Raw genomic sequence first — 24,095 nt, forward strand, 5'->3', positions numbered from 1 at the left:
CCCCCGCTATTCCAAGTCATCCCACCTGTGAGGAATGGCTTGCAGGAGTACTGGGTAGGGGGACAGAGGATGAAAAGTAATCACTGAGGGTCCTTCTGCCATTTCTCTGGTGGACACCTAGCTTCTACTCCTTTCCCTAGACTCTGTTTGTAACTTGAGGATAGAACACTGAATATTCAGAAAACGTTAATCTTCAGGGTCCCCTCATCCCCTTTTCCAAGGATGGTAGTGATCTTTCTCTCAAGACCACTCTCAATATTCTGGACCCTGGAGTAATAGTCACCTTTAGAGAAAAGGAAAGACACATTACAGCTATACTTCTTGGACACATGGGTTTCAGACTACAGTCAGTCCAGATCTCTCTTAATTTCACACTGAATTAAACCATATGTGTTCAGTTATAGTCCAAAGTGTTCTCTGAAGGAAGACATCCAGTCGCTGTAAGATTCTGTAACTGACATCACACACTCTCAGCACATTTATTTCTGGGAGGAGTTGCTAAAGTATGGATTTGTCGACTCTGGTGAGGGTACCAGTTGCACGTACCTGGTAATTTCTGCACAAAGGTGTAAACATGAATTCGAGTTCCAGTGCTCCCTGCATCAAACATAATTCCATACAAGGTGCTGGCACTGACATTGATGGGGCACATGGAAGACAGGAAGACACCCTCAAACCAAGTCTGCTGGTCTCTGTGGAAGACAGTGCTGCAAACACAGGACACTACCAGCATGAAAAAGGCTGCCCCCTGGGAAATGGCCATTCTCTTCCAAGATGTAGTGAGTCTTTTGTTACAGAAGCAGTGCTGCTAACACACCTGCAGTGGCTTATAGGACAAAGACACGCAAGGTTAGACCAACTGGCCTCTTTGTTTACACTTGTAAAAGAAGAAACACCCATTACAGAAATCCCACCCCTTTCCCTAAGCTGCTCCTTCTCTATTCCTAATAACCAGCACAACAAGCTACACCAGGGTGACATAGGCTCTTAGCACCTTTTCTGAAGGGTATCTGGTTGCAAAAGGACACTGGGATTTAAAATATATTTTCCCATGCTCTGCTTTTAATTGTAGGGTGGATCTCACATACTCAAAGGCTCTCTCTGCCACCCTGCTCCTAATGTTGAATCTAATTTTTTTCTTTCCATTTTGACAATTTTGTCTTTAGATCATATACTAACACTTCCTCTCTCTTTCCCTCTCTTTCTTCTTCTTCTTTTTCTTTTTTTTTTTTTTGGCCGTACTGTGTGGCTTGCAGGATCTTAGTTCCCTGACCAGGGATCAAACTGGTGCCCCCTGCAGTGGAAGTGTGTGGAGTCCTAACCACTGGACTGCCAGGGAATTCCCTCTTTCTTCTTTTTGATTGATAAACAGAAGCTTCAATTTCTGAATTAAAGTTATAAAGTTATAAAAAAGTTACAAAGTCCCTGGTATTGGGGTGTTCACAGCCTTTAAAAATCAGGCCACCTGTGACAACAATATGGCCAGTGGCTTGCACATTCAACCACATTTTAAGGAAATAAATCAACTTAATTCAAAAACACTTAACTAGACCATTATGGTTTTTAAAACATCCTTCACAGGTTAGGCCATGTTATCTCCATAAGAACTTAGAGCAGGTGGGCAAATTAAGACAGAAAGGCTCAATGACTTGTTGAAAGTCATAAAGCAGGTCAGTGGTGAGTTATGGCAAGTTACTGCCTGTATTTCTTAACATGTCCTTAGCAAGACAAAAAACTTATAAGTGCTCAGCACTGTTTGTTCTGGATTTGTATACCATGGTAGGTTGGGTACAAATGATTCAGAAAACCTAGAATGAGGTTACATGGAAAAATGTCTCCTGCATAGGCTGTATTTTCTCCTGGTATTAATGAAGAATGCCGTATCCATCCTCTAAGATTGAAGGCTTCCTTAATTGCCCTTTATGTACTTTGCTCAAAACAGTTTTGGGTCTTCTGATCCAGCTTTCACCTCTGAACTTCTTGTGTGAGTCATAGCTACTAGTTAAACAAGATCTAATTCCAAAGTCCCCATTCCCAGTCCCCAAATCTCTAACAGAATACTTGGTATATTTGGAGTACAGATTGAGGATCCTTAATCATTCTCAGGTTTGTTGATCTCCCAGGGTTCACTTTATCCAAATGCCTCCCTTCCCAGGTGACATATCATATAAAATAAAGCTAATTAAAGTTAATTGCATTTGGAATGTAAAACTATTTAAAATAACTAGAGTTGTTCTGAAGTACCTCAAAGGCAGAGTTAGAATTATCAGTTTGAGCACTCTTCAAGGCTGAACTTCTGCCGTTAAGAATGAGAGCTATTGGTTAAGGAAAGGAAAACTTAGAATCTCAAACAAAGGAAGCTCATCTCAGAAAATCAACCACTGCAACAGGGCAGCTGCCTGGCCAGATTCATACTCACATCTTAAATCACTCCCTTTGGTGGATTCTTCTTTTACAGCAACTAGGCTGGTCATGTAGATCAATCTAAAGAACTGAAAAAAACAACCTTTCAGATTCTGAGTATTAACAGATCATTGCCCTGTTCAAAGCTCAAACCATATTCCACATTCTCAGGAAGTGTATTTAGGGGCTCTCCAGTCACCAGCCTGCTTCCATCACTATGACTGATTCCACAGCAACTTCTTCAGGGCTCACTCATATTTTCTCTATTATTGTGGTTTCTGAAAAAAAACTGCTCCAGCTTCTGTTTCCATTAAGCAAACATTTGTTTTCTTCCAAAAGAAATTTCAAGGAGAAAAAAAAATGCATAATAGGTATCTGTTTTCATGAAGTGAAAACTGCAGAGTCATACCAGGCGTTCAGTGTAAACTAAGCAGTAGATTTTAGAAAAAGCAAAGGATGAACACATAAAACGCACCTTCTGCTCTCAACCCTTACCTTCTAACACCACTTCCAATCTCATTTTTCTTTAAGATTAGCTACTTTAAGGATGGTATTAGAAAGGCTTACAAAAAATAAAAAAAAAAAAGGCTTACAACTTAGAGCACATGTAAAGGTGCACTATTTTACATGACACAGCCCACAAGGCTTGCTCAAATATCCCCTTCTCAGAGAGTCCTTCCTTGTCTACTATATTTAACATCGCAACCCACCTGGTCACATGTACGTCTTCTACCTTCCTTCCCTGTTTATTTTTCTCCACAGCATTTCTCACCTTCTAATACACTATATAATTTAATACTGGCACATAGTAGGTGTTCAATATATACCCTGAAGGGATGAACAGTGATCCAGTGACCCAGGGACTGTATCTCATCCATTTAGTAAGAATATAATAGCTGACTTCTTTCCAAAAGGAGATTAACTACCCACCCACGGGAAGATCATGATTCCAAACTTCAAAGGATGGATTGTTTCTCCCAATGTGTTAATTATATACAAAGTTTTATATGCTACGCAAAATAATGTACATAGACTGGAGAGTATATATCAGTATATTTAAATCCACTCCTTTCAGAATTGGTCTTCTCAATCTCTCTGGCTATCTCCTTATTCACCCCTAACAAAGCCCTCTCTTCAATTCTTTTGAGACTTTGGTGCCAGCTAGGGTTTGTCACTATGCCCATCTCCTTCTAAGGTCTTTTCAGTGCATCTTTGTCTCTGTAGTAAACACCGGTCCTTCCCCCTCAGCCTCCCCAGAGCATCACACTCTGGATTCCCTTCTTCCATGTCACCCAGAGCTTGAGTCCACAATCCCACAGGACGCGGGCCCCACCTGTGTGCTCACCTGCTCGTGTCTGCCCGATCTCTGTGAATCCTTGCTTTCACTGTTGGTTGCCTTTTGCTCTTTGCTCCTATTTCAGCCTTTCTGAATCAAGCTAGCTTCGTGAATCACATTCACCTTTGTGCTAGTTTGCAACTAACACATGGCATTCTGCTAACTCACTCCCTTTTGTATCCTTCATTCCTCCCTTATCCACCTATTTTCTGAGTATACATGATTGTCTGGTTCATCTACTTTTATAATAGTTAAGTGCCAACTGGTAGAATTACTGCCTATAGGGCTGAAGTTGCTGAGGAACTGAATTCTGTGTGGTTTTTACACAGGAGATTATAATTAATGTTTTTACAACATTATTTAATAATGCTATGTTTACAATTAAAAATATGTAACCATGTAAGAATATTATTGATTCATATTTTTACAACATTAGCCCAATAGTAGAGAAGTGAACAGCACTCCTCAATAGCTTCCATCCTTGAGATGAACTCAGAAGGCTGGCATTGAATTGTCTAATTAATAAGCATCACTGAGTTTCTAATATATACCAGACACTGTGCTAGCTTCTAGATACAAAAGAGAATTCAAATATAGGCCCAGCTCTTGAGATCTCAGCTTACTAGAAGAAACAGACAAACCAACAGTTATAATGTACTGTGGCAAGTTCTCTGACAGAACTATGTACAGGGTATGACAGGAATGGACATAAGGGACAAGTAACTCATCTTAGAAGGAGAAGGATGGAGGTGGAAGGGAGTGGGAGGCTTTTTAAGGGACGAGAGGCATAACCTGAGTCCTGAATCAGAGACAGGAATTACCCTGGGGAAGTGACACAGGAGAACCTTGAGAACTTCAAATAGTAAGAGTTCAGTATGGCTGGAATGTAGAGGTGTACCAAAATAAAGAGGACAGGTGTGAGAAACCATTGTTCTGCAGGCATCAAATCAGATTTCCAAATGAGTGGACTTGTTTCCCTTATACAGTTCCATGGTGACACCTGACAGTTATTTATGGCTTTCTAGTCCCTCCTTAAGCAAATATCAATATTGACTGACCTGAATAAAATGACAGTATTTCCCAACAGTGTAAAATAATGGAATGAGAGAGGTGACTAGAAAGGTCTACCAAAACGTCTGAAAACACTGAAATGTAAAAGCTCCCACTGCCGGGCTTCCCTGGTGGCGCAGTGGTTGAGAATCTGCCTGCCAATGCAGGGGACACGGGTTCGAGCCCTGATCTGGGAAGATCCCACATGCCGCGGAGTGACTAGGCCCATGAGCCACAATTGCTGAGCCTGCGCGTCTGGAGCCTGTGCTCCGCAACAAGAGAGGCCTGCGCACCGCGATGAAGAGTGGCCCCCACTTGCCGCAACTGGAGAAAGCCCTCGCACAGAAACGAAGACCCAACACAGCAATCAATCAATCAATCAATCAATCAATAAATAAAATTTTAAAAAAAATCCCTAAAAGGTGTTTGTCTGAGAAAGCACTTTAAAAAAAAAAAGCTCCCACTGCCAATTCTTCTGAGTTCCACAGCATAGCTGGCTTTAACAAAGTTAAAAATTAAACATAAAGCAAGTTTAAAATGTAACTAGAATGAAATTTTTAAACAATAAGCTGAACCATGGGAATGGATTAGCCAAAACACCCAGAGCATAAGTTAGCCAAGCAAAGTAAAACCAAGGTTGGTCTAATAAGATAAGTCTGGGACAGATTTCAGCACGGTAGGCAATGCCTCATTTGAGGATGTAACTTAGGACTTACACACCCGATACCAAGGGCCAGAGCCCCGGAACACGTTGCTATTTGAAGGGTGTATAGGTGAAGGTACATAATATCTTTTGTATTTCTAAAGCCAAGTACTGAGCCGGGAACATGTCAGACATCAGGAAATACATCCTAAATGGACTTGGTACAATTGGGCTAACGGTATCTGCAGACAGGAGCGCTGGGGCAGGGAGCACCCTCTTTCCCAGTGTCTTACTCTGGCTATGTATCACATCCACAACTCCTATTTCCCCTCCAAAGCAGCCTATAGGAGTGCTATTCTAGGAAGTCTATTTATTCACATATTCATTCGTTCATTTAGCCATTCCAGAAATTATCAGTTGCCTAGTGCTACTTATAAGTACAGCAGGCAAAGATGAATCATCTTAGACCTGCCCTTTAAGAGACTACTGTAGGGCTTCCCTGGTGGCGCAGTGGTTAAGAATCCGCCTGCCAATGCAGGGGACCTGGGTTCGAGCCCTGGTCCGGGAAGATCCCACATGCTGTGGAGCAACTAAGCCCGTGTGCCACAACTACTGAGCCTGCGCTCTAGAGCCCATGAGCCACAACTACTGAGCCCGTGTGCCACAACTACTGAGCCCACGTGCCGCAACTACTGAGCCCACGTGCCACAATTACTGAAGCCCATGCACCCAGAGCCCATGCTCCTCAACAAGAGAAGCCACTGCAATGAGAAGCCTGCGCACTGCAGCGAAGAGTAGCCCCCGCTCATCACAACTAAAGAAAGCCTGCGTGCAGCAACGAAGACCCAATGCAGCCAAAAATAAATTAATTAATTTAAAAAAAAAAAGAGAGACTACAGTAAACAGGAAAAAAATACATGTCCATTTAATTACCTTTGTAAAGTTAAAATGTGACAAGTACCACAGTTCCATGCTCTGAGATTTCAAAGCAGGGAGAGATTACTTCCAGCTGGGATGATCAGAGAAGGCCTTGTGAAAGCGGTGGCATTTGAGGAGGGTACTGAAGAGCGGAATTAGGGACAGGAGAGGAGCGCTTTTCAGGAAAAAGAAATAATATGAATCAAGACACGGATGTAGAAAGGGGATGGGGGGAACCCCAAGGGATAGTAAACAGAGCAGTTTGACTAATTGTAGTAGAAAATAAAATTGTAAACGCAAACTGAGGTCAGATAGTACAACACACCAAATACTCAGCTAAGGAATTTAGACTTTACTTTGCAGGCGATGGGAAGCCATTGAAAATTTTGAGCAAGGGAGTGTCGCAAATATGAATCTGGCAGTTACATGCAAGAAGGATTAGGGTGGGGAGCCTTGGTAGGTTCCACTCACTTGTCTAATTCTACAAGTGTTTACTGGTGCCTACGAAGTACTAGGTGCCAGAGAATTAAAGGTGAATAAACAGACTTTTTAATTCAAGATGCTCAGTGTGGCAGAGGTGACAGATACATATACAAATAACCACATCTTTTAAAGTTAATAACAAAAATGCTAAAGGAGCCCAAAGCACAGATGACTAACTCTACCTAGAGGATTAGGAAAGGCATTGAGATGACATTTAAACTGATTACGCAAAATGAGCAGAAGTACCTACATAAATAATAGAGACATGCGGACAAAGAGCAGAGGGACTATAAAAAGATGAAAACAGACGGCAGGGAAATTATGGATAGTCTGATTTCATTTTTAAATTTCCTCAAGAATTTTCTGTCATATGGATTTGAGAAACAAAATGAAAACAAAAAAATAGAAGATTAGAGGGGAAGAGGTATAAGAAGGTTAGCATTTAATGCAGAGGAAAGACTGAGGCCAAAGGAACACAATCTGAGGTAATAATAATAATAGCAGCTATTATTTATTGAGATCTTAATATCTGCCAAGCACTATGTAAAGTATTTTACATGGATTATATCATTTAATCTCACAATACCACCCTGTGAGGTAGTTCTATTATTAACATCCCCATTCTAGAAATAAGAAAACTGAGGCTTAAGTAATTTAAGACCACACAGTAGATAAGTGAAAAGAGCCAGAAATCAAACCCAGATGGTCTAATTCCAGAGCCCACAGTTTTAATTCCTAGGTCACAGGAAAGGTCAGCCAGTGTGGTCCTAGGGAAAAGTAGCTATGGGGGTGGGGAAGACAGTTCAGAGCAGAGAAAAATGGTCAAAGACCGGCATCAGATGTGAAAGTCTTACAGTAGCTTGATCTCTTTCCTGTGCATGACCAAGAGCTTTTGATCTGTTTCCTGCTGGTCTACCTTTATTACATTTCCAGAATCTGATCATTTCTGACCACTTCCACCACCACTGCCTTGGCCGGAGCCGCCATCATCTGTCATGTGATTTACTCTAATATTGTCCTAACAGATCTCTCCTTTTACCCTGACTCCCCTAGAGTCTATCTTTAACAAGCAACTAAAGTCATCCTTTTAAAATATAAGTTAGAGCATGTCTCTCTTCTGCAAAGTCCAGCAATGACTTCCCATTTCCCTCAAAGTAGCAAGGTCCAAACAATAGCCTTCACGGATCCACCTGCTCTGTCTCCTACCCCATTACCTCTCTGACTTCATCTACTAACAGTTTTCACCTCACTCGCCCCACCCACACTCTGTGCTTAAACGTCACACATGCTCCTGCCTTATGGCCTTTGCTCTAGCTGTCCTCACTGTCTGGAACAATCTTTTCCCATATATCCACTTGATGAATTCCTGCAACTCCTTCATATCATTGTTCAGATGCCGCTTCCGTATAGGGGCCTATCTTTACTACTCTAACCACTCTCCCTCACTGTCCCCTACCTCCATCTGCTTTCTCAATCCCCCTTACACTGGTCTACTTTTTTTCTCCACACCACTTATCAATTCTAACATACTAGAGAGATTATTTACTATGCTTACTATCTGCGTTTCTCTGATACAATATAAGCTCCTTGAGAGCAGAAATCTTTTTTTGTTTTGATGTAGCCCAAGCACCTAGAAGAGTGTCCATCCAGGAAGGTGCTCAATGAGAAGTGACAATAGGAATAAAGTGCAAAGTGACATAAAACGGGAGAATACTTTCATAAATAGTTAAATTTTTAAGAGAGAATATAATGATTAATGAATACCTATTCAATTTGTTTTAGGAGAAGCTATAATTTTCTTTTTCTGAATCTATTAGTTCTATAGCTAAATTCAATCTCTCTAACCAAACACATTCAACTGTTAAAACTGTGATAAAGTGATTTTCCAAAAAAAATCTAAAAGATAGTAAACACTGTTTACATTGTCCAAATTCTCTTCTACATATCAAACCAATAAATATTTTAGGATACTGTACCTTAGTTATCTATTGCTGTACAACAAATAACCCCCAAACTTAGTTGCTTAGAATGACAATAAATATTTATTATCTCATAGTTTCTATAGTTCAGGAATTTGGAATAGGCTTAATTTGACAGTTCTGGCTCAGGGTCTCTCATGATACTGTAGTCAAGATGCAGGCTGGGGCTGCAGTCATCTGAAGGCTTGGATAAGGCTGAGGACCAATCTCCAAGATGGCTCACTCAATGGTTGGCAAGCTGATCTTGGCTGTTGGAAAAAAGTCTCAGTTGCTTCCCACATGGACTCTCTATAGAGCCTTAAATGTCTTCACAATGTGCTGGATGCCTTCCTCCAGAGTGGGCAATCCAAGAGAGAGCAATGCAGAAGCAGCAATGCTTTGTGTGACCCTTCAGGTCATACACTATCATTTTCCCCATATTCCATTGGTCATACAGACCAATGCTGATGAAATGTGCAAGAGGACTACACAAGGGCACAAATACTAGGAGGTGAGGATCAATGGGGCCATCTTGGAGGCTGGCTACTGCCAGTTATAACCAGTTGTATAGTATTTTGTATTCAGCTTTTTCTTTCCAGTTTATATATATTCCTATTAACACAACTTACATACTTCTTGCTTTAGAAACTATATGTTATCCCAATGATATTAACTCTTTTTTATAAATTTATTTATTTATTTATATTTTATTTTTGGCTGTGTTGGGTCTTCGTTGCTGTGTGTGGGCTTTCTCTAGTTGCAGCGAGCAGGGGCTACTCTTCGTTATGGTGCACAGGCTTCTCATTACGGTGGCTTCTCTTTGTTGCAGAGCACAGGCTCTAGGCATGTAGGCTTCAGTAGTTGTGACTCGCGGGCTCTAGAGTGCAGGCTCAGTAGTTGGGGCGCGTGGGGTTAGTTGGTCCGCGGCATGTGGGATCTTCCTGGACCAGGGCTCGAACCCGTGTCCCCTGCATTGGCAGGAGGATTCTTAACCACTGTGCCACCAGGGAAGTCCCTCCAATGATATTAACTCTTAAAAATTAAAAATGTCATAGACTTTTAACTGCTCTGAAAATATCACATCCCACCACTTGAAGCCATTCAGTTTTTCTGTTACAGTCCCAATATTTTACTTAAGGAAAAGAATTAAAGTCAGAAAAACTACAACTCAAACAATGTCCTGCTTGTTTCTAAGAGTGAAAATGAGTTTAAATACTTTAAATAAAAGTCAGATAATTTTAGAAAAGAGTAGGAAGAAAAGAAGTGAGTCATTACAGATTACAGACATCAGTTAATAACTGAATAATAAAATTAAATACTAAATCAAGTAAGATATAGAGTGAAAATATATTAACAGAATAGCAACTTTCTTCATGCTACATACAGAAAAAAAATTCTAATACAATGGTAGCATTAATAATTAATACTTAGGAATCTGCCTGCCAATGCAGGGGACCTGGCTTCGAGCCCTGGTCTGGGAAGATCCCACATGCCATGGAGCAACTAAGCCTGTGTGCCACAACTACTGAGCCTGTGCTCTAGAGCCTGTGCGCCACAACTACTGAGCCCGCGTGCCACAACTACTGCAGCCCGCGTGCCACAACTACTGCAGCCCGCATGCCTAGAGCCTGTGCTCCACAACGAAGAGAAGCCACCAAAATGAGAAGCCCGCACACCGCAACAAAGAGTAGCCCCCGCTCGCCGCAACTACAGAAAGCCCACGCACAGCAACGAAGACCCAAAGCAGCCAATAAATAAATAAATAAAAATAATTACTTAGGTGCTGAAGAGATATTTGGTAGAAAGGGATAAGACTGACAACTGGCACAGATTTGAAAACCACTGAACAATTTTATAACAAGCATTTTTCAAATATTAACTAGATAAAAAAAGGTTTATTAAAAAAACCAACTTTTATTAGATTGTTGCCAAGGAGCTATGATAAGACCTGTGAGCATGGAAACTACAGGGGAGAGATAGAACAGGAAGAAGAATTTCCCAATAATATGAGTTGTCTCATGTTGGTGGGGAGAGGAGAATTCTTGCCCCCAGGGCTCAGCCCAAATCTGATCACATTGCTCAAGTGGATTCACAAATCAGAAGGCTGGTTGAATGAGATTTCTTTCAAGGTCCCTTCAACACTAAGATCAAATACTCTCTCAGTAAAGGAATTGGAATTGGTAGTTACCAACAAATATAAATAGATTACTTCTTTCAGTACTTTATTCCACTTTAATAAAAACATCATTAGACATTTGTCAAGAAGGCCCACTCTGTACAATGAGCCATCTGAGTCTTATACTGAAATGAGGTCAGGCAGTGCATGATTTCATTGTTCATTGTTTCAGGCTTGACTTAGCTACAATAATCACCGCATAGGGAAAGCTGTTGTTACTGCTGCCTCGCTTTCCTCACAAGTCACAAGGCCTTTTCTTCCCTATTCATTAAAAGTAGAAAGTCCTTTAGGTAAGAAGATACTATTAATCAGGAGGGGATTAATATTGCCCCAATGAGCAAATATAATGAAAATCTAAGGTGATAAACTATCTCTGCCTCCAAACCCATATCCACCATGGGAGGCACTTATTTGCAGAAGAGGAATTGCAAGGATTAGTGCCATGTGTCACTGTTTATACTGGAGTTTGTGGGAAGAGAAGTGAAAACATATTTTCCCTTTCTTGTTATCAACTGAAAACAACTACTCCTTCAAACATGTTGAATCAGTATGAAAAACTTGAGAAAGGCAAATATTACAATGATACCTCATGTATAAAGCAAGGAATAGGGGCGCCCGTACATTTCCTCAAATGTGTCTCTTTTAAAAAACATTTATTTATTTATTTATTTTGGCTGCACCAGGTCTTAGTTGCGGCACGCAGGATCTTCATCGCTGCAGGGGGGATCTTTTAGTTGAGGCATGCAGACTCTTAGTTGCGGCGTGTATGTGGGATCTAGTTCCCCGAACAGGGATCGAACCTGGGCCCCCTGCACTGGGAGCGCCGAGTCTTACCCACTGGATCACCAGGGAAGTCCCTCAAATATGTCTTTACAATATTTCTTCTCTAAATACCATAACATTTTAATTTTAATAGTGTTTGGTAAAAATGTTTCTAAAGTGACATATTTTATTTATGGTTCAGAATTATGATTATGATCATCAGCTATATTTTTCTGTAAACTTGGGATGCCTTCAGGGACTATAGGTCTGTAGGACTGTTTGCCCTTCTGCCAACTAATAGTCGCAGATTGTTATACTTCTTGAGCTAGTTTTGCTTGACATCATACTATCTATTATCGCTGATCAGTGTTGTCATGTGCCTGACTCCTTCAATAAGCTGCCATCATCTAATTTAAAAAAATCTTTTGTGGGATATGAACCAGAGAGCCATAATCATTAGACTTTTATGTCAACTTATACAAATGAGGGCCTCTCCAACAAATAAGGGTTGTGGAATCTGTGACAGCTTTTACTGGCTCATTGACCCCTTTGCATTTACTACGAGCTCTCAGCTAGGAATAAGAAAGCATAAATCTGACCTATGGAAAAGTAGGGTATTACTTTATATAGGTTACTTACCAATATCTTCTTTTCCTTCTAGGCTTTCCGCTTTGTTTCCTTCAACTAATGTATCACTTTTTCAACCTATAGAAGATGGACATGGATACTCATAAGACCAAAGTTCTCTTTTTTTCTCTCTTGTCAGTATGCCTATTTTTGATTCAGTTATCTCTTTTTGCATTTCTGTTTCCAATCTATTCAGGCTCTGGAAAGCAGATCACCAAGTTAATCTCCTGACTTGTAGTCTAGTACTCTTGGGCTCTTTCTCCTCTTTCACAATTTATTTTCTTTTTCTTTTTTTCTTTTTTTTAATTTTATTTATTTATTTATTTTTGGCTGTGTTGGGTCTTCGTTTCTTTTTTTTTTTTTTTTTTTTTAATTTTATAGCTACTTTATTTATTTATTTATTTATTTTTGGCTGTGTTGGGTCTTCGTTTCTGTGCGAGGGCTTTCTCTAGTTGCGGCAAGTGGGGGCCACTCTTCATCGCGGTGCGCGGGCCTCTCACTATCGTGACCTCTCTTGTTGCGGAGCACAGGCTCCAGACGCGCAGGCTCAGTAGTTGTGGCTCACGGGCCTAGTTGCTCCGCGGCCTGTGGGATCTTCCCAGACCAGGGCTCGAACCCGTGTCCCATGCATTGGCAGGCAGATTCTCAACCACTGCTCCACCAGGGAAGCCCTCACAATTTATTTTCAAACTACAACTGCAGCCATTCTTTTTTTTTTTTTTTAATTATTTGTACTGCTTTTTTGTTTTAAATTTATTATTTATTTATTATTTATTTTTGGCTGTGTTGGGTCTTCGTTTCTGTGTGAGGGCTTTCTCTAGTTGCGGCAAGCGGGGGCCACTCTTCATCGCGATGTGCGGGCCTCTCACTATCGCGGCCTCTCTTGTTGTGGAGCACAGGCTCCAGACGCGCAGGCTCAGTAGTTGTGACTCACGGGCCTAGTTGCTCCGCGGCATGTGGGATCTTCCCAGACCAGGGCTCGAACCCGTGTCCCCTGCATTGGCAGGCAGATTCTCAACCACTGCGCCACCAGGGAAGCCCAACTGCAGCCATTCTAATAAAATCACTTGTTTACAAAATCAGCAATAACAAGGGAAGGCAAGGCACACTCCCTCTGAAAGCTAGAGTACATTTCTGTGTAAATGTATGTGTGCACATGTATTGGGGGGCAGTGATTAAAGAGCTAATCCGTAAACAAAGTACATAAGTTTATGCACTTTGTGAGGTCTTTTTTTGGCGTGAAGAACTCAAATACCAGTTGTGTGTTCCACAATGTGATCGAGAGTGGCACTATTACATAATGAGTATGTGGTTAAAAGGAACTAAGCCAATCCCAGTCCTAGGTACATATCCACAAGATTAAAAACAGGGACTCAAATAGATATTTCTATACCAATGTTCACTGCAGCATTATTCACAACAGTCAGAAGTGGCAAAAGCCCAAGTGTCCATCAACAGATGCATAGATAAATAATATAGTATACACAAATACAATGGAATATTATTTAGCTACAAAAAAGAAGTTCTAATACATGGTACGACATTGATGAACCTTGAAAATGTTACGCTAAGACACACACAAAAAATATGATTCCACTTACATGAAATATCTAGAATAAGCAAATTCACAGAGACAGAAAGTAGATTAGAGTTTACCAGGGGCTGGGATGAGGGGAGAATGGAAGTTATTGCTTAACAGGTCCATGGTTTTTGTTTGGGGTGATGAAAAAGTTTTGCAAATAGATAGTAATGATAGTTGTACAACACTGAGTATATAATTAATACCACTGAATTGTATACTTAGAATGGTTAAAATGACAATTTTTATGTTATATATATTTTACCACAGTTAAAAAAATTTTTTCTTTAAAAGCAGAGGGAACCAAGTACTGCAAACATAAGCTCATAAGAGGAAAAACTTTGGCTACTATCTCAACAGAGCAACAGTTATGACAATATTCATACCTGAACTACCTCATGAGCCAATTATGACTTAAATTCTGAAGGGTGGTACTGATACTCAGAAAATGTCTTTGAGCATCTGAGTTTATATAGTATCTTCTATTCTCCCAGAAAGAGAAAGTTAAACTTACCAATGCAACATAAACCTGAAAATTATACATTTAAGAGAGGATGTGAACAATGTTATAAATTCTAACTATAGGGCCTCCAAAGCAAACATTTTCAAGAAGGGTCTTCTTACATTTTGTTTACAACTTCAATGCTTCTCCAGGTATTCCCTTGGTATCCTAGGATGGAATGAGTGGTATCTACCCCTAAGCATGCAATCTTGACAACATCTCTATTAAATTTTCCTTTTAAAAACATTCATATTGTGTATATGCTAACACACTGAACTCAAAACAAGAGACACCTAAAACTGGCATCTCCAAACATCTCCCTTCCTCCATGCCCCTGCCCCATACAGAGAGGGTTAAATGGATTCTCTAATTTCCTGTCTTTGTTAATGGCACCACAAACTTCCTAATTCACAACTCAAAATCTTCATCATCTTTGAATTCTCCTCTCTCATGCCCAATCTCTTATCAAGGATTGATGATTTTTGCTTTGCAATATCTTTCCCATCTCTTTCTTCCCCCTAGCCTCTTGCTGATATCTAAAGTCTGGCCTGTATTACTTCAGACTTGGACTGCTATAGCCTCTTAACTGGTCTTCCAGTAACCAATGTCTCTCTTCTCAAATTCATACGTTACTGTCTTCCTAAATACTACTTTCATCATTTTCTCACTAGACTGTAATCCATATCATGGCAGGGATTCATTCATCTTTGAGAACATTGCATAACCTGGCATATGCAATGGTTAGTTAATTCATCAATGTTTGTTGAATGAATTAATGAATATATAAGTCACATCACTTTCCTTCTGAAAACTTTCATCAATTTCCCACTGTCCATAACAGAAGTTACAAACTCAAACACTGAAATACCTACTGGGGCCAGGCAGAAAATGTAAGTAAGTAAAGGTGTGTGTAATCAACAGGAAGTTGTGGGGACTGTGTAAAGTGGAAAGCACGTGTCCCATCCTGTCCCATCTAAAGGGTAAGTTGCTTGCTGTTCCCACAAATTGCTGCCATGATGAAATACAGGCTCAGTATTGCCAGGTCTTCTGATTTTTCAAAATAAGCTAAAAGCACAGATTTCTATGTAGAATCTGGTTTTTTAAATAGTGACAACTAATTCTATTAAAAAAACAAAAACAAAACTCAAAAAACCACCATGCAGGCCAAACAAAACATATCTATGGGCCAAATCCAGCTCTCAAGTTTCAAGTTGGTGACTCTGCTCTGTAGGATTAAAAGACAAACTTCTTGACTAACATTCTAAGTCATTCTAAGTCCCAGGCTACCTTAACCAAAGTTTTTTGCCCACTACTTTCATACAAGAACCCTTTGCTCTAAGCACACATCAGAGCCACCTGGAGGGCTTGTTAAAACATAGATTGCTGGGGTACTTCCCCGGTGGTCCAGTGGCTAAGACTCTGCACTCCCAATGCAGCGGGCCCAGGTTCAATCCCTGGTCAGGGAACTAGATCCCACATGCTGCCAAGTAAAGATTCTGCACACTGCAACGAAGATCCTACGTGCTGCAACTAAGACCCGGCACAGCCAAATAAATAAATAAATATTTAAAAACAACAACAACAAAAAAACATAGATTGCTGGGCTTCACTGTCAGCATTTCCAATTCAATAGGTCTCAAGTTGGGACTGAGAATCTGCATTTCTAACAAGTTACCAGATGATGCTGATACTACTGGTGCGTGGACCACACTTCGGGAACCGTTGCTCTAGTTAAATTACTCCTTGTCTCAAGCACACACTGATTTTGCTCATTTGTTCTACCTTCCCAGAAAGCCTTCCCTTTTACTTTCAGCCTACCTCCTCCCGTAAACTTTCCCTCTGACAGTCTTTCATGCCTCCAAATTCCTGTAGCACTTAGGGTCCATACCATCTCCGCTTTATCCATCACTGCTTGGTGATTTTTATTGTTAACTGTTTGTGCATAGCTTCCAATGAGGAAGCTATGTGTATTGTGTATTCTCAGAGGTCAATGTCCAGGTCAGCACCTTATACACCTGACTGTAAGCCACTTGAAGGCAGGGCCCTGTCTTGTTTCCCACTGTACCCCTCAAGCTATCAGAGCCTGGTATTCAGTTGGTACTGTACCTACTAAACATTTCTTAAATGAATGAACATTTGACAGATCCATGAAATGAAAAGTGCAGATAAACAGGCTTGAAATTTGGGTATATAACTTTTTTTTTCTCTTTAACTTATTTATTTATTATTTATTTGGCTGCGTCGGGTCTCAGTTGCGGCACGTGGGATCTTTGCTGCAGCGCAGGCTCTTCGTTGCAGCATGCGGGATTCTCTCTAGTTGCGGCACAGGGTCTCCAGAGCACGTGGGCTCAGTAGCTGTGGCGCATGGGCTTAGCTGCCTTGCGGCACGTGGGATCTTAGTTCCCCGACCAGGGATCGAACCTGCGTCCCTTGCATTGGAATGCAGATTCTTAACCACTGGACCAACAGGGAAGTTCCGGTATATAACTTTTCTTAAAGAACTGACTTTAAGGGGGGAAAGCGGTGTGGGGGGAGGTGGTGGTGGGATGAATTGGGAGACTGGGATTGACATGTATACACTGATATGTATAAAATGGATGACTAATAAGAACCTGCTGTAGAAAAAAATAAATAAAATACAATTCAAAAAAAACCACCTGACTTTAAGTCCTGTGTAATGGTTTTGTCAGAAAGGACAACTAATAAAAATTGAATATTTTGCAAATAAATTGCCAATAGACAATAATCTGTGGTAAAAGATTCTGTATATAGAGGATTAACCAAGATGGCGGAGTAGAAGGACGTGCTCTCACTCCCTCTTGCGAGAGCACCAGAATCACAACTGGCTGCTGGACAATCATTGACAGGAAGACTCTGGACTTCACCAAGGAGGATACCCCACGTCCAAGGACAGAGGAGAAGCCACAGTGAGACGGTAGGAGGGGCGCAATCAGAGTAAAATCAAATCCCATAACTGCTGGGTGGGTGACTCACAGACTGGAGAACACTTATACCACAGAAGTCCACCCACTGGAGTGAAGGTTTTGAGCCCCACGTCAGGCTTCCCAACCTGGGGGTCCGGCAACGGGAGGAGGAATTCCTAGAGAATCAGACTTTGAAGTCTAGTGGGAATTGATTGCAGGACTGTGACAGGACTGGGGGAAACAGAGACCCCACTCTTGGAGGGCACACACAAAGTAATGTGTGCATTGGGACCCAGGGGAAGGAGCAGTGACCCTGGGGGAGACTGAACCAGACGTACCTGCTGGTGTTGGGGGGTGTCCTGCAGAGGCAAGTGGTGGCTCTGTTTCACCGTGGGGATAAGGACACTGGCAGCAGAGGTCCTGGGAAGTTCTCCTTGGCGTGAGCCCTCCCAGAGTCTGCCATTAACCCCACCAAAGAGCACGGGTAGGCTCCAGTGTCAGGTTGCCTCAGGCAAAACAACGCAACAGGGAGGGAACCCAGCCCCACCCATCAACAGTCCAGTGGATTAAGGTTTTACTGAGCTCTGACCGCCACAGCAACAGTCAGCTCTACCCACCACCAGAGCCTCCCATCAAGCCTCTTAGATAGCCTCAACCACCAGAGGGCAGACAACAGAAGCAAGAAAAACTACAATCCTGCAGCCTGTGGACCAAAAACCACAGTTACAGAAAGACAGAGAAGATGAAAAGGCAGAGGGCTGTGTACCAGATGAAGGAACAAGAAAAAACCCCAGAAAAACAACTAAATGAAGTGGAGATAGGCAACCTTCCAGACAAAGAATTCAGAATAATGATAATGAAGATGATCCAGGACCTCGGAATAAGAATGGAGGCAAAGATTGAGAAGATGCAAGAAATGATTAACAAAGACCTAGAAGAATTAAAGAACAAACAAACAGAGATGACCAATACAATAACTGAAATGAAAACTACACTAGAAGGAATCAATAGCAGAATAACTGAGGCAGAAGAACGGATAAGTGACCTGGAAGACAGAATGGTGGAATTCACTGCTGCGGAAGAGACTAAAGAAAAAAGAATGAAAAGAAATGAAGACAGCCTAAGAGACCTCTGGGACAACATTAAACGCAACAACATTCGCATTATAGGGGTCCCAGAAGGAGAAGAGAGAGAGAAAGGACCAGAGAAAATATTTGAAGAGATTATAGTCGAAAACTTCCCTAACATGGGAAAGGAAATAGCCACCCAAGTCCAGGAAGCGCAGAGAGTCCCATACAGAATAAACCCAAGGAGAAACACGCCGAGACACATAGTAATCAAAGTGGCAAAAATTAAAGACAAAGAAAAATTACTGAAAGCAGCAAGGGAAAAACGACAAATAACATACAAGGGAACTCCCATAAGGTTAACAGCTGATTTCTCAGCAGAAACTCTGCAAGCCAGAAGGGAGTGGCATGATATACTTAAAGTGATGAAAGGGAAGAACCTACAACCAAGATTACTCTACCCAGCAAGGATCTCATTTAGATTTGATGGAGAAATCAAAACCTTTACAGACAAGCAAAAGCTAAGAGAATTCAGCACCACCAAACCAGCGCTACAACAAATGCTAAAGGAACTTCTCTAAGTGGGAAACACAAGAGAAGAAAAGGACCTACAAAAACAAACCCAAAACAATTAAGAAAATGGTCATAGGAACATACATATCGATAATTACCTTAAACGTGAATGGATTAAATGCCCCAACCAAAAGACATAGACTGGCTGAATGGATACAAAAACAAGACCCATGTATATGCTGTCTACAAGAGACCCACTTCAGACCTAGGGACACATACAGACTGAAAGTGAGGGGATGGAAAAAGATATTCCATGCAAATGGAAATCAAAAGAAAGCTGGAGTAGCTATACTCATATCAGATAAAATAGACTTTAAAATAAAGAATGTTACAAGAGACAAGGAAGGACACTACATAATGATCCAGGGATCAATCCAAGAAGAAGATATAACAATTATAAATATATATGCACCCAACATAGGAGCACCTCAATACATAAGGCAACTGCTAACAGCTATAAAAGAGGAAATCGACAGTAACACAATAATAGTGGGGGACTTTAACACCTCACTTACACCAATGGACAGATCATCCAAAATGAAAATAAATAAGGAAACAGAAGCTTTAAATGACACAATAGATCAGGTAGATTTAACTGATATATATAGGACATTCCATCCAAAAACGGCAGATTACACGTTCTTCTCAAGTGCGCACGGAACATTCTCCAGGATAGATCACATCTTGGGTCACAAATCAAGCCTCAGTAAATTTAAGAAAATTGAAATCATATCAAGCATCTTTTCTGACCACAACGCTATGAGATTAGAAATGAATTACAGGGAAAAAAACGTAAAAAAGACAAACACATGGAGGCTAAACAATACATTACTAAATAACCAAGAGATCACTGAAGAAATCAAACAGGAAATAAAAAAATACCTAGAGACAAATGACAATGAAAACACGACGACCCAAAACCTATGGGATGCAGCAAAAGCGGTTCTAAGAGGGAAGTTTATAGCTATACAAGCCTACCTAAAGAAACAAGAAAAATCTCAAGTAAACAATCTAACCTTACACCTAAAGAAACTAGAGAAAGAAGAACAAACAAAACCCAAAGTTAGCAGAAGGAAAGAAATCATAAAGATCAGAGCAGAAATAAATGAAATAGAAACAAAGAAAACAATAGCAAAGATCAATAAAACTAAAAGTTGGTTCTTTGAGAAGATAAACAAAATTGATAAGCCATTAGCCAGACTCATCAAGAAAAAGAGGGAGAGGACTCAAATCAATAAAATCAGAAATGAAAAAGGAGAAGTTACAACAGACACCGCAGAAATACAAAAAACATCCTAAGAGACTACTACAAGCAACTTTATGCCAATAAAATGGACAACCTGGAAGAAATGGACAAATTCTTAGAAAGGTATAACCTTCCAAGACTGAATCAGGAAGAAACAGAAAATATGAACAGACCAATCACAAGTAATGAAATTGAAACTGTGATTAAAAATCTTCCAACAAACAAAAGTCCAGGACCAGATGGCTTCACAGGTGAATTCTATCAAACATTTAGAGAAGAGCTAACACCCATACTTCTCAAACTCTTCCAAAAAATTGCAGAGGAAGGAACTCTCCCAAACTCATTCTATGAGGCCACCATCACCCTGATACCAAAACCAGACAAAGACACTACAAAAAAAGAAAATTACAGACCAATATCACTGATGAATATAGATGCAAAAATCCTCAACAAAATACTAGCAAACAGAATCCAACAACACATTAAAAGGATCATACACCACGATCAAGTGGGATTTATCCCAGGGATGCAAGGATTCTTCAATATACGCAAATCAATCAATGTGATACACCATATTAACAAATTGAAGAATAAAAACCATATGATCATCTCAATAGATGCAGAAAAAGCTTTTGACAAAATTCAACACCCATTTCTGATAAAAACTCTCCAGAAAGTGGGCATAGAGGGAACCTACCTCAACATAATAAAGGCCATATATGACAAACCCACAGCAAACATCATTCTCAATGGTGAAAAACTGAAAGCATTTCCTCTAAGATCAGGAACGAGACAAGGATGTCCACTCTCACCACTATTATTCAACATAGTTCTGGAAGTCCTAGCCACGGCAATCAGAGAAGAAAAAGAAATTAAAGGAATACAAATTGGAAAAGAAGAAGTAAAACTGTCACTGTTTGCGGATGACATGATACTATACATAGAGAATCCTAAAACTGCCACCAGAAAACTGCTAGAGCTAATTAATGAATATGGTAAAGTTGCAGGTTACAAAATTAATGCACAGAAATCTCTTGCATTCCTATACACTAATGATGAAAAATCTGAAAGAGAAATTATGGAAACACTCCCATTTACCATTGCAACAAAAAGAATAAAATACCTAGGAATAAACCTACCTAGGGAGACAAAAGACCTGTATGCAGAAAACTATAAGACACTGATGAAAGAAATTAAAGATGATACCAACAGATGGAGAGATATACCATGTTCTTGGATTGGAAGAATCAACATTGTGAAAATGAGTATACTACCCAAAGCAATCTACAGATTCAATGCAATCCCTATCAAATTACCAATGGCATTTTTTACGGAGCTAGAACAAATCATCTTAAAATTTGTATGGAGACACAAAAGACCCCGAATAGCCAAAGCAGTCTTGAGGCAAAAAAATGGAGCTGGAGGAATCAGACTCCCTGACTTCAGACTACACTACAAAGCTACAGTAATCAAGACAATATGGTACTGGCACAAAAACAGAAACGTAGATCAATGGAATAAGATAGAAAGCCCAGAGATTAACCCACGCACCTATGGTCAACTAATCTATGACAAAGGAGGCAAAGATATACAATGGAGAAAAGACAGTCTCTTCAATAAGTGGTGCTGGGAAAACTGGACAGCTACATGTAAAAGAATGAAATTAGAATACTCCCTAACACCATACACAAAAATAAACTCAAAATGGATTAGAGACCTAAATATAAGACTGGACACTATAAAACTCTTAGAGGAAAACATAGGAAGAACACTCTTTGACATAAATCACAGCAAGATCTTTTTTGATCCACCTCCTAGAGTAATGGAAATAAAAACAAAAATAAACAAATGGGACCTAATGAAACTTCAAAGCTTTTGCACAGCAAAGGAAACCATAAACAAGACGAAAAGACAACCCTCAGAATGGGAGAAAATATTTGCAAATGAATCAACGGACAAAGGATTAATCTCCAAAATATATAAACAGCTCATTCAGCTCAATATCAAAGAAACAAACACCCCAATCCAAAAATGGGCAGAAGACCTAAATAGACATTTCTCCAAAGAAGACATACAGACGGCCACGAAGCACATGAAAAGATGCTCAACATCACTAATTATTAGAGAAATGCAAATCAAAACTACAATGAGGTATCACCTCACTCCTGTTAGAATGGGCATCATCAGAAAATCTACAAACAACAAATGCTGGAGAGGGTGTGGAGAAAAGGGAACCCTCTTGCACTGTTGGTGGGAATGTAAATTGATACAGCCACTATGGAGAACAATATGGAGGTTCCTTAAAAAACTAAAAATAGAATTACCATATGACCCAGCAATCCCACTACTGGGCATATACCCAGAGAAAACCGTAATTCAAAAAGACACATGCACCCGAATGTTCATTGCAGCACTATTTACAATAGCCAGGTCATGGAAGCAACCTAAATGCCCATCAACAGACGAATGGATAAAGAAGTTGTGGTACATATATACAATGGAATATTACTCAGCCATAAAAAGGAACGAAATTGAGTCATTTGTTGAGACGTGGATGGATCTAGAGACTGTCATACAGAGTGAAGTAAGTCAGAAAGAGAAAAACAAATATCGTATATTAATGCATGTATGTGGAACCTAGAAAAATGGTACAGATGAGCCAGTTTGCAGGGCAGAAGTTGAGACACAGATGTAGAGAATGGACATATGGACACCAAGGGGGGAAAACTGCGGTGAGGTGGGGATGGTGGTGTGCTGAATTGGGCGATTGGGATTGACATGTATACACTGATGTGTATAAAACTGATGCCTAATAAGAACCTGCAGTATAAAAAAACAAACAAAACAACTAATACTAAACTTTCATTGGGTTATTTGTATGGAAATATGTTAATATAAATGTTTCAGACATTACATGAAATTTCTAAAAATCTTATATTTGCATTTGTATGGAAATATGTATGGAAATATGTTAATATAAATGTTTCAGACATTACATGAAATTTCTAAAAATCTTATATTTGTATTTGTATGGAAATATGTATGGAAATATGTTAATATAAATGTTTCAGACATTACAGGAAACTTCTAAAAATCTTATATGTTCTGGTATAATGTTATAAGTAATAATCCTAGTTATTACTTTAAAATGTATATCTCAGAAATAACTAATTTTCTTGTCAACTGCATTATTATGAACTTTCATCAAATCTTTAACCGTGGTCATTTTTAAGTCTTTTGTCATTTACAGACAGTTCTGGGTGTACTCTGATGATTTTGCAAATATGTTCCTATAAAAGGGTTTCATCTTCAAGAAATTCATGGAAAAGACTCTGACAAGTACAGGTTTCTGGTAACTGACTGTACTGCTGAACTGAATGAATAAGCATTTTCAGAACTCTAATGAAAAACTGATGAACTCATAAAAGTGCTAACAAAAGATCAAGATGAAAAAAAAAATTAATTACATGGGACTGAGTGAACTGATGAGGATGAGTATAATTTTTGTGACTTTCTGTCTGAATTAAAAAAAAAAAAATCCCACAAGGACTCAGAGGCAAAGAATATACAAATCAATTTTCACTGCAAAGTAAAGGAGCTGTTACAGTGGAGGATTACTGGACTGAATGTCAATATTATGACATAGTATGAGTGTGTTTCATGTTTGGTAATTGCAATCATTGTTGCTTTTGTTGTGGTCATCCATGTACAATGCTTGGTGTCAGTCTATTTATCTCTTGTAAAAATAAAATACAGTGTGTGTGTGTGTGTGTGTGTGTGGAAAAAAGAAAAAAAAAAAAAGAATAATGCCAACCAAAAAAAAAAAAAAAAAAGAATTCGCATGTGAG

At 39.9% G+C, this 24,095-nt stretch overlaps 1 protein-coding gene across 6 annotated transcripts in view; it reads right to left on the reverse strand.

Moving 5' to 3' along the window:
• ENTPD5 (ectonucleoside triphosphate diphosphohydrolase 5 (inactive)) overlaps positions 1 to 24,095 on the reverse strand; it is a 46,512-nt gene that overhangs the window by 16,261 nt on the left and 6,156 nt on the right. For 2 of the 6 annotated variants that reach the window (XM_057542402.1, XM_057542403.1), the window contains exons 3-4: positions 2,420 to 2,492; positions 547 to 826 (exon numbers count right to left, since the gene is read on the reverse strand). In XM_057542402.1, coding sequence (XP_057398385.1) covers positions 547 to 763 — 217 coding nt within the window. In that variant the 5' untranslated portion in view covers positions 764 to 826; positions 2,420 to 2,492. Of the gene's footprint in view, positions 1 to 546; positions 827 to 2,244; positions 2,316 to 2,419; positions 2,493 to 3,748; positions 3,853 to 12,368; positions 12,390 to 24,095 lie in introns of those variants that run through there. The other 4 variants (XM_028167036.2, XM_057542404.1, XM_028167037.2 and 1 more) reach the window with 4 other exon arrangements.

Source organism: Balaenoptera acutorostrata, chromosome 3, assembly GCF_949987535.1.
Source record: "Balaenoptera acutorostrata chromosome 3, mBalAcu1.1, whole genome shotgun sequence".
Classification (NCBI taxonomy): Eukaryota; Metazoa; Chordata; class Mammalia; order Artiodactyla; family Balaenopteridae; genus Balaenoptera; species Balaenoptera acutorostrata.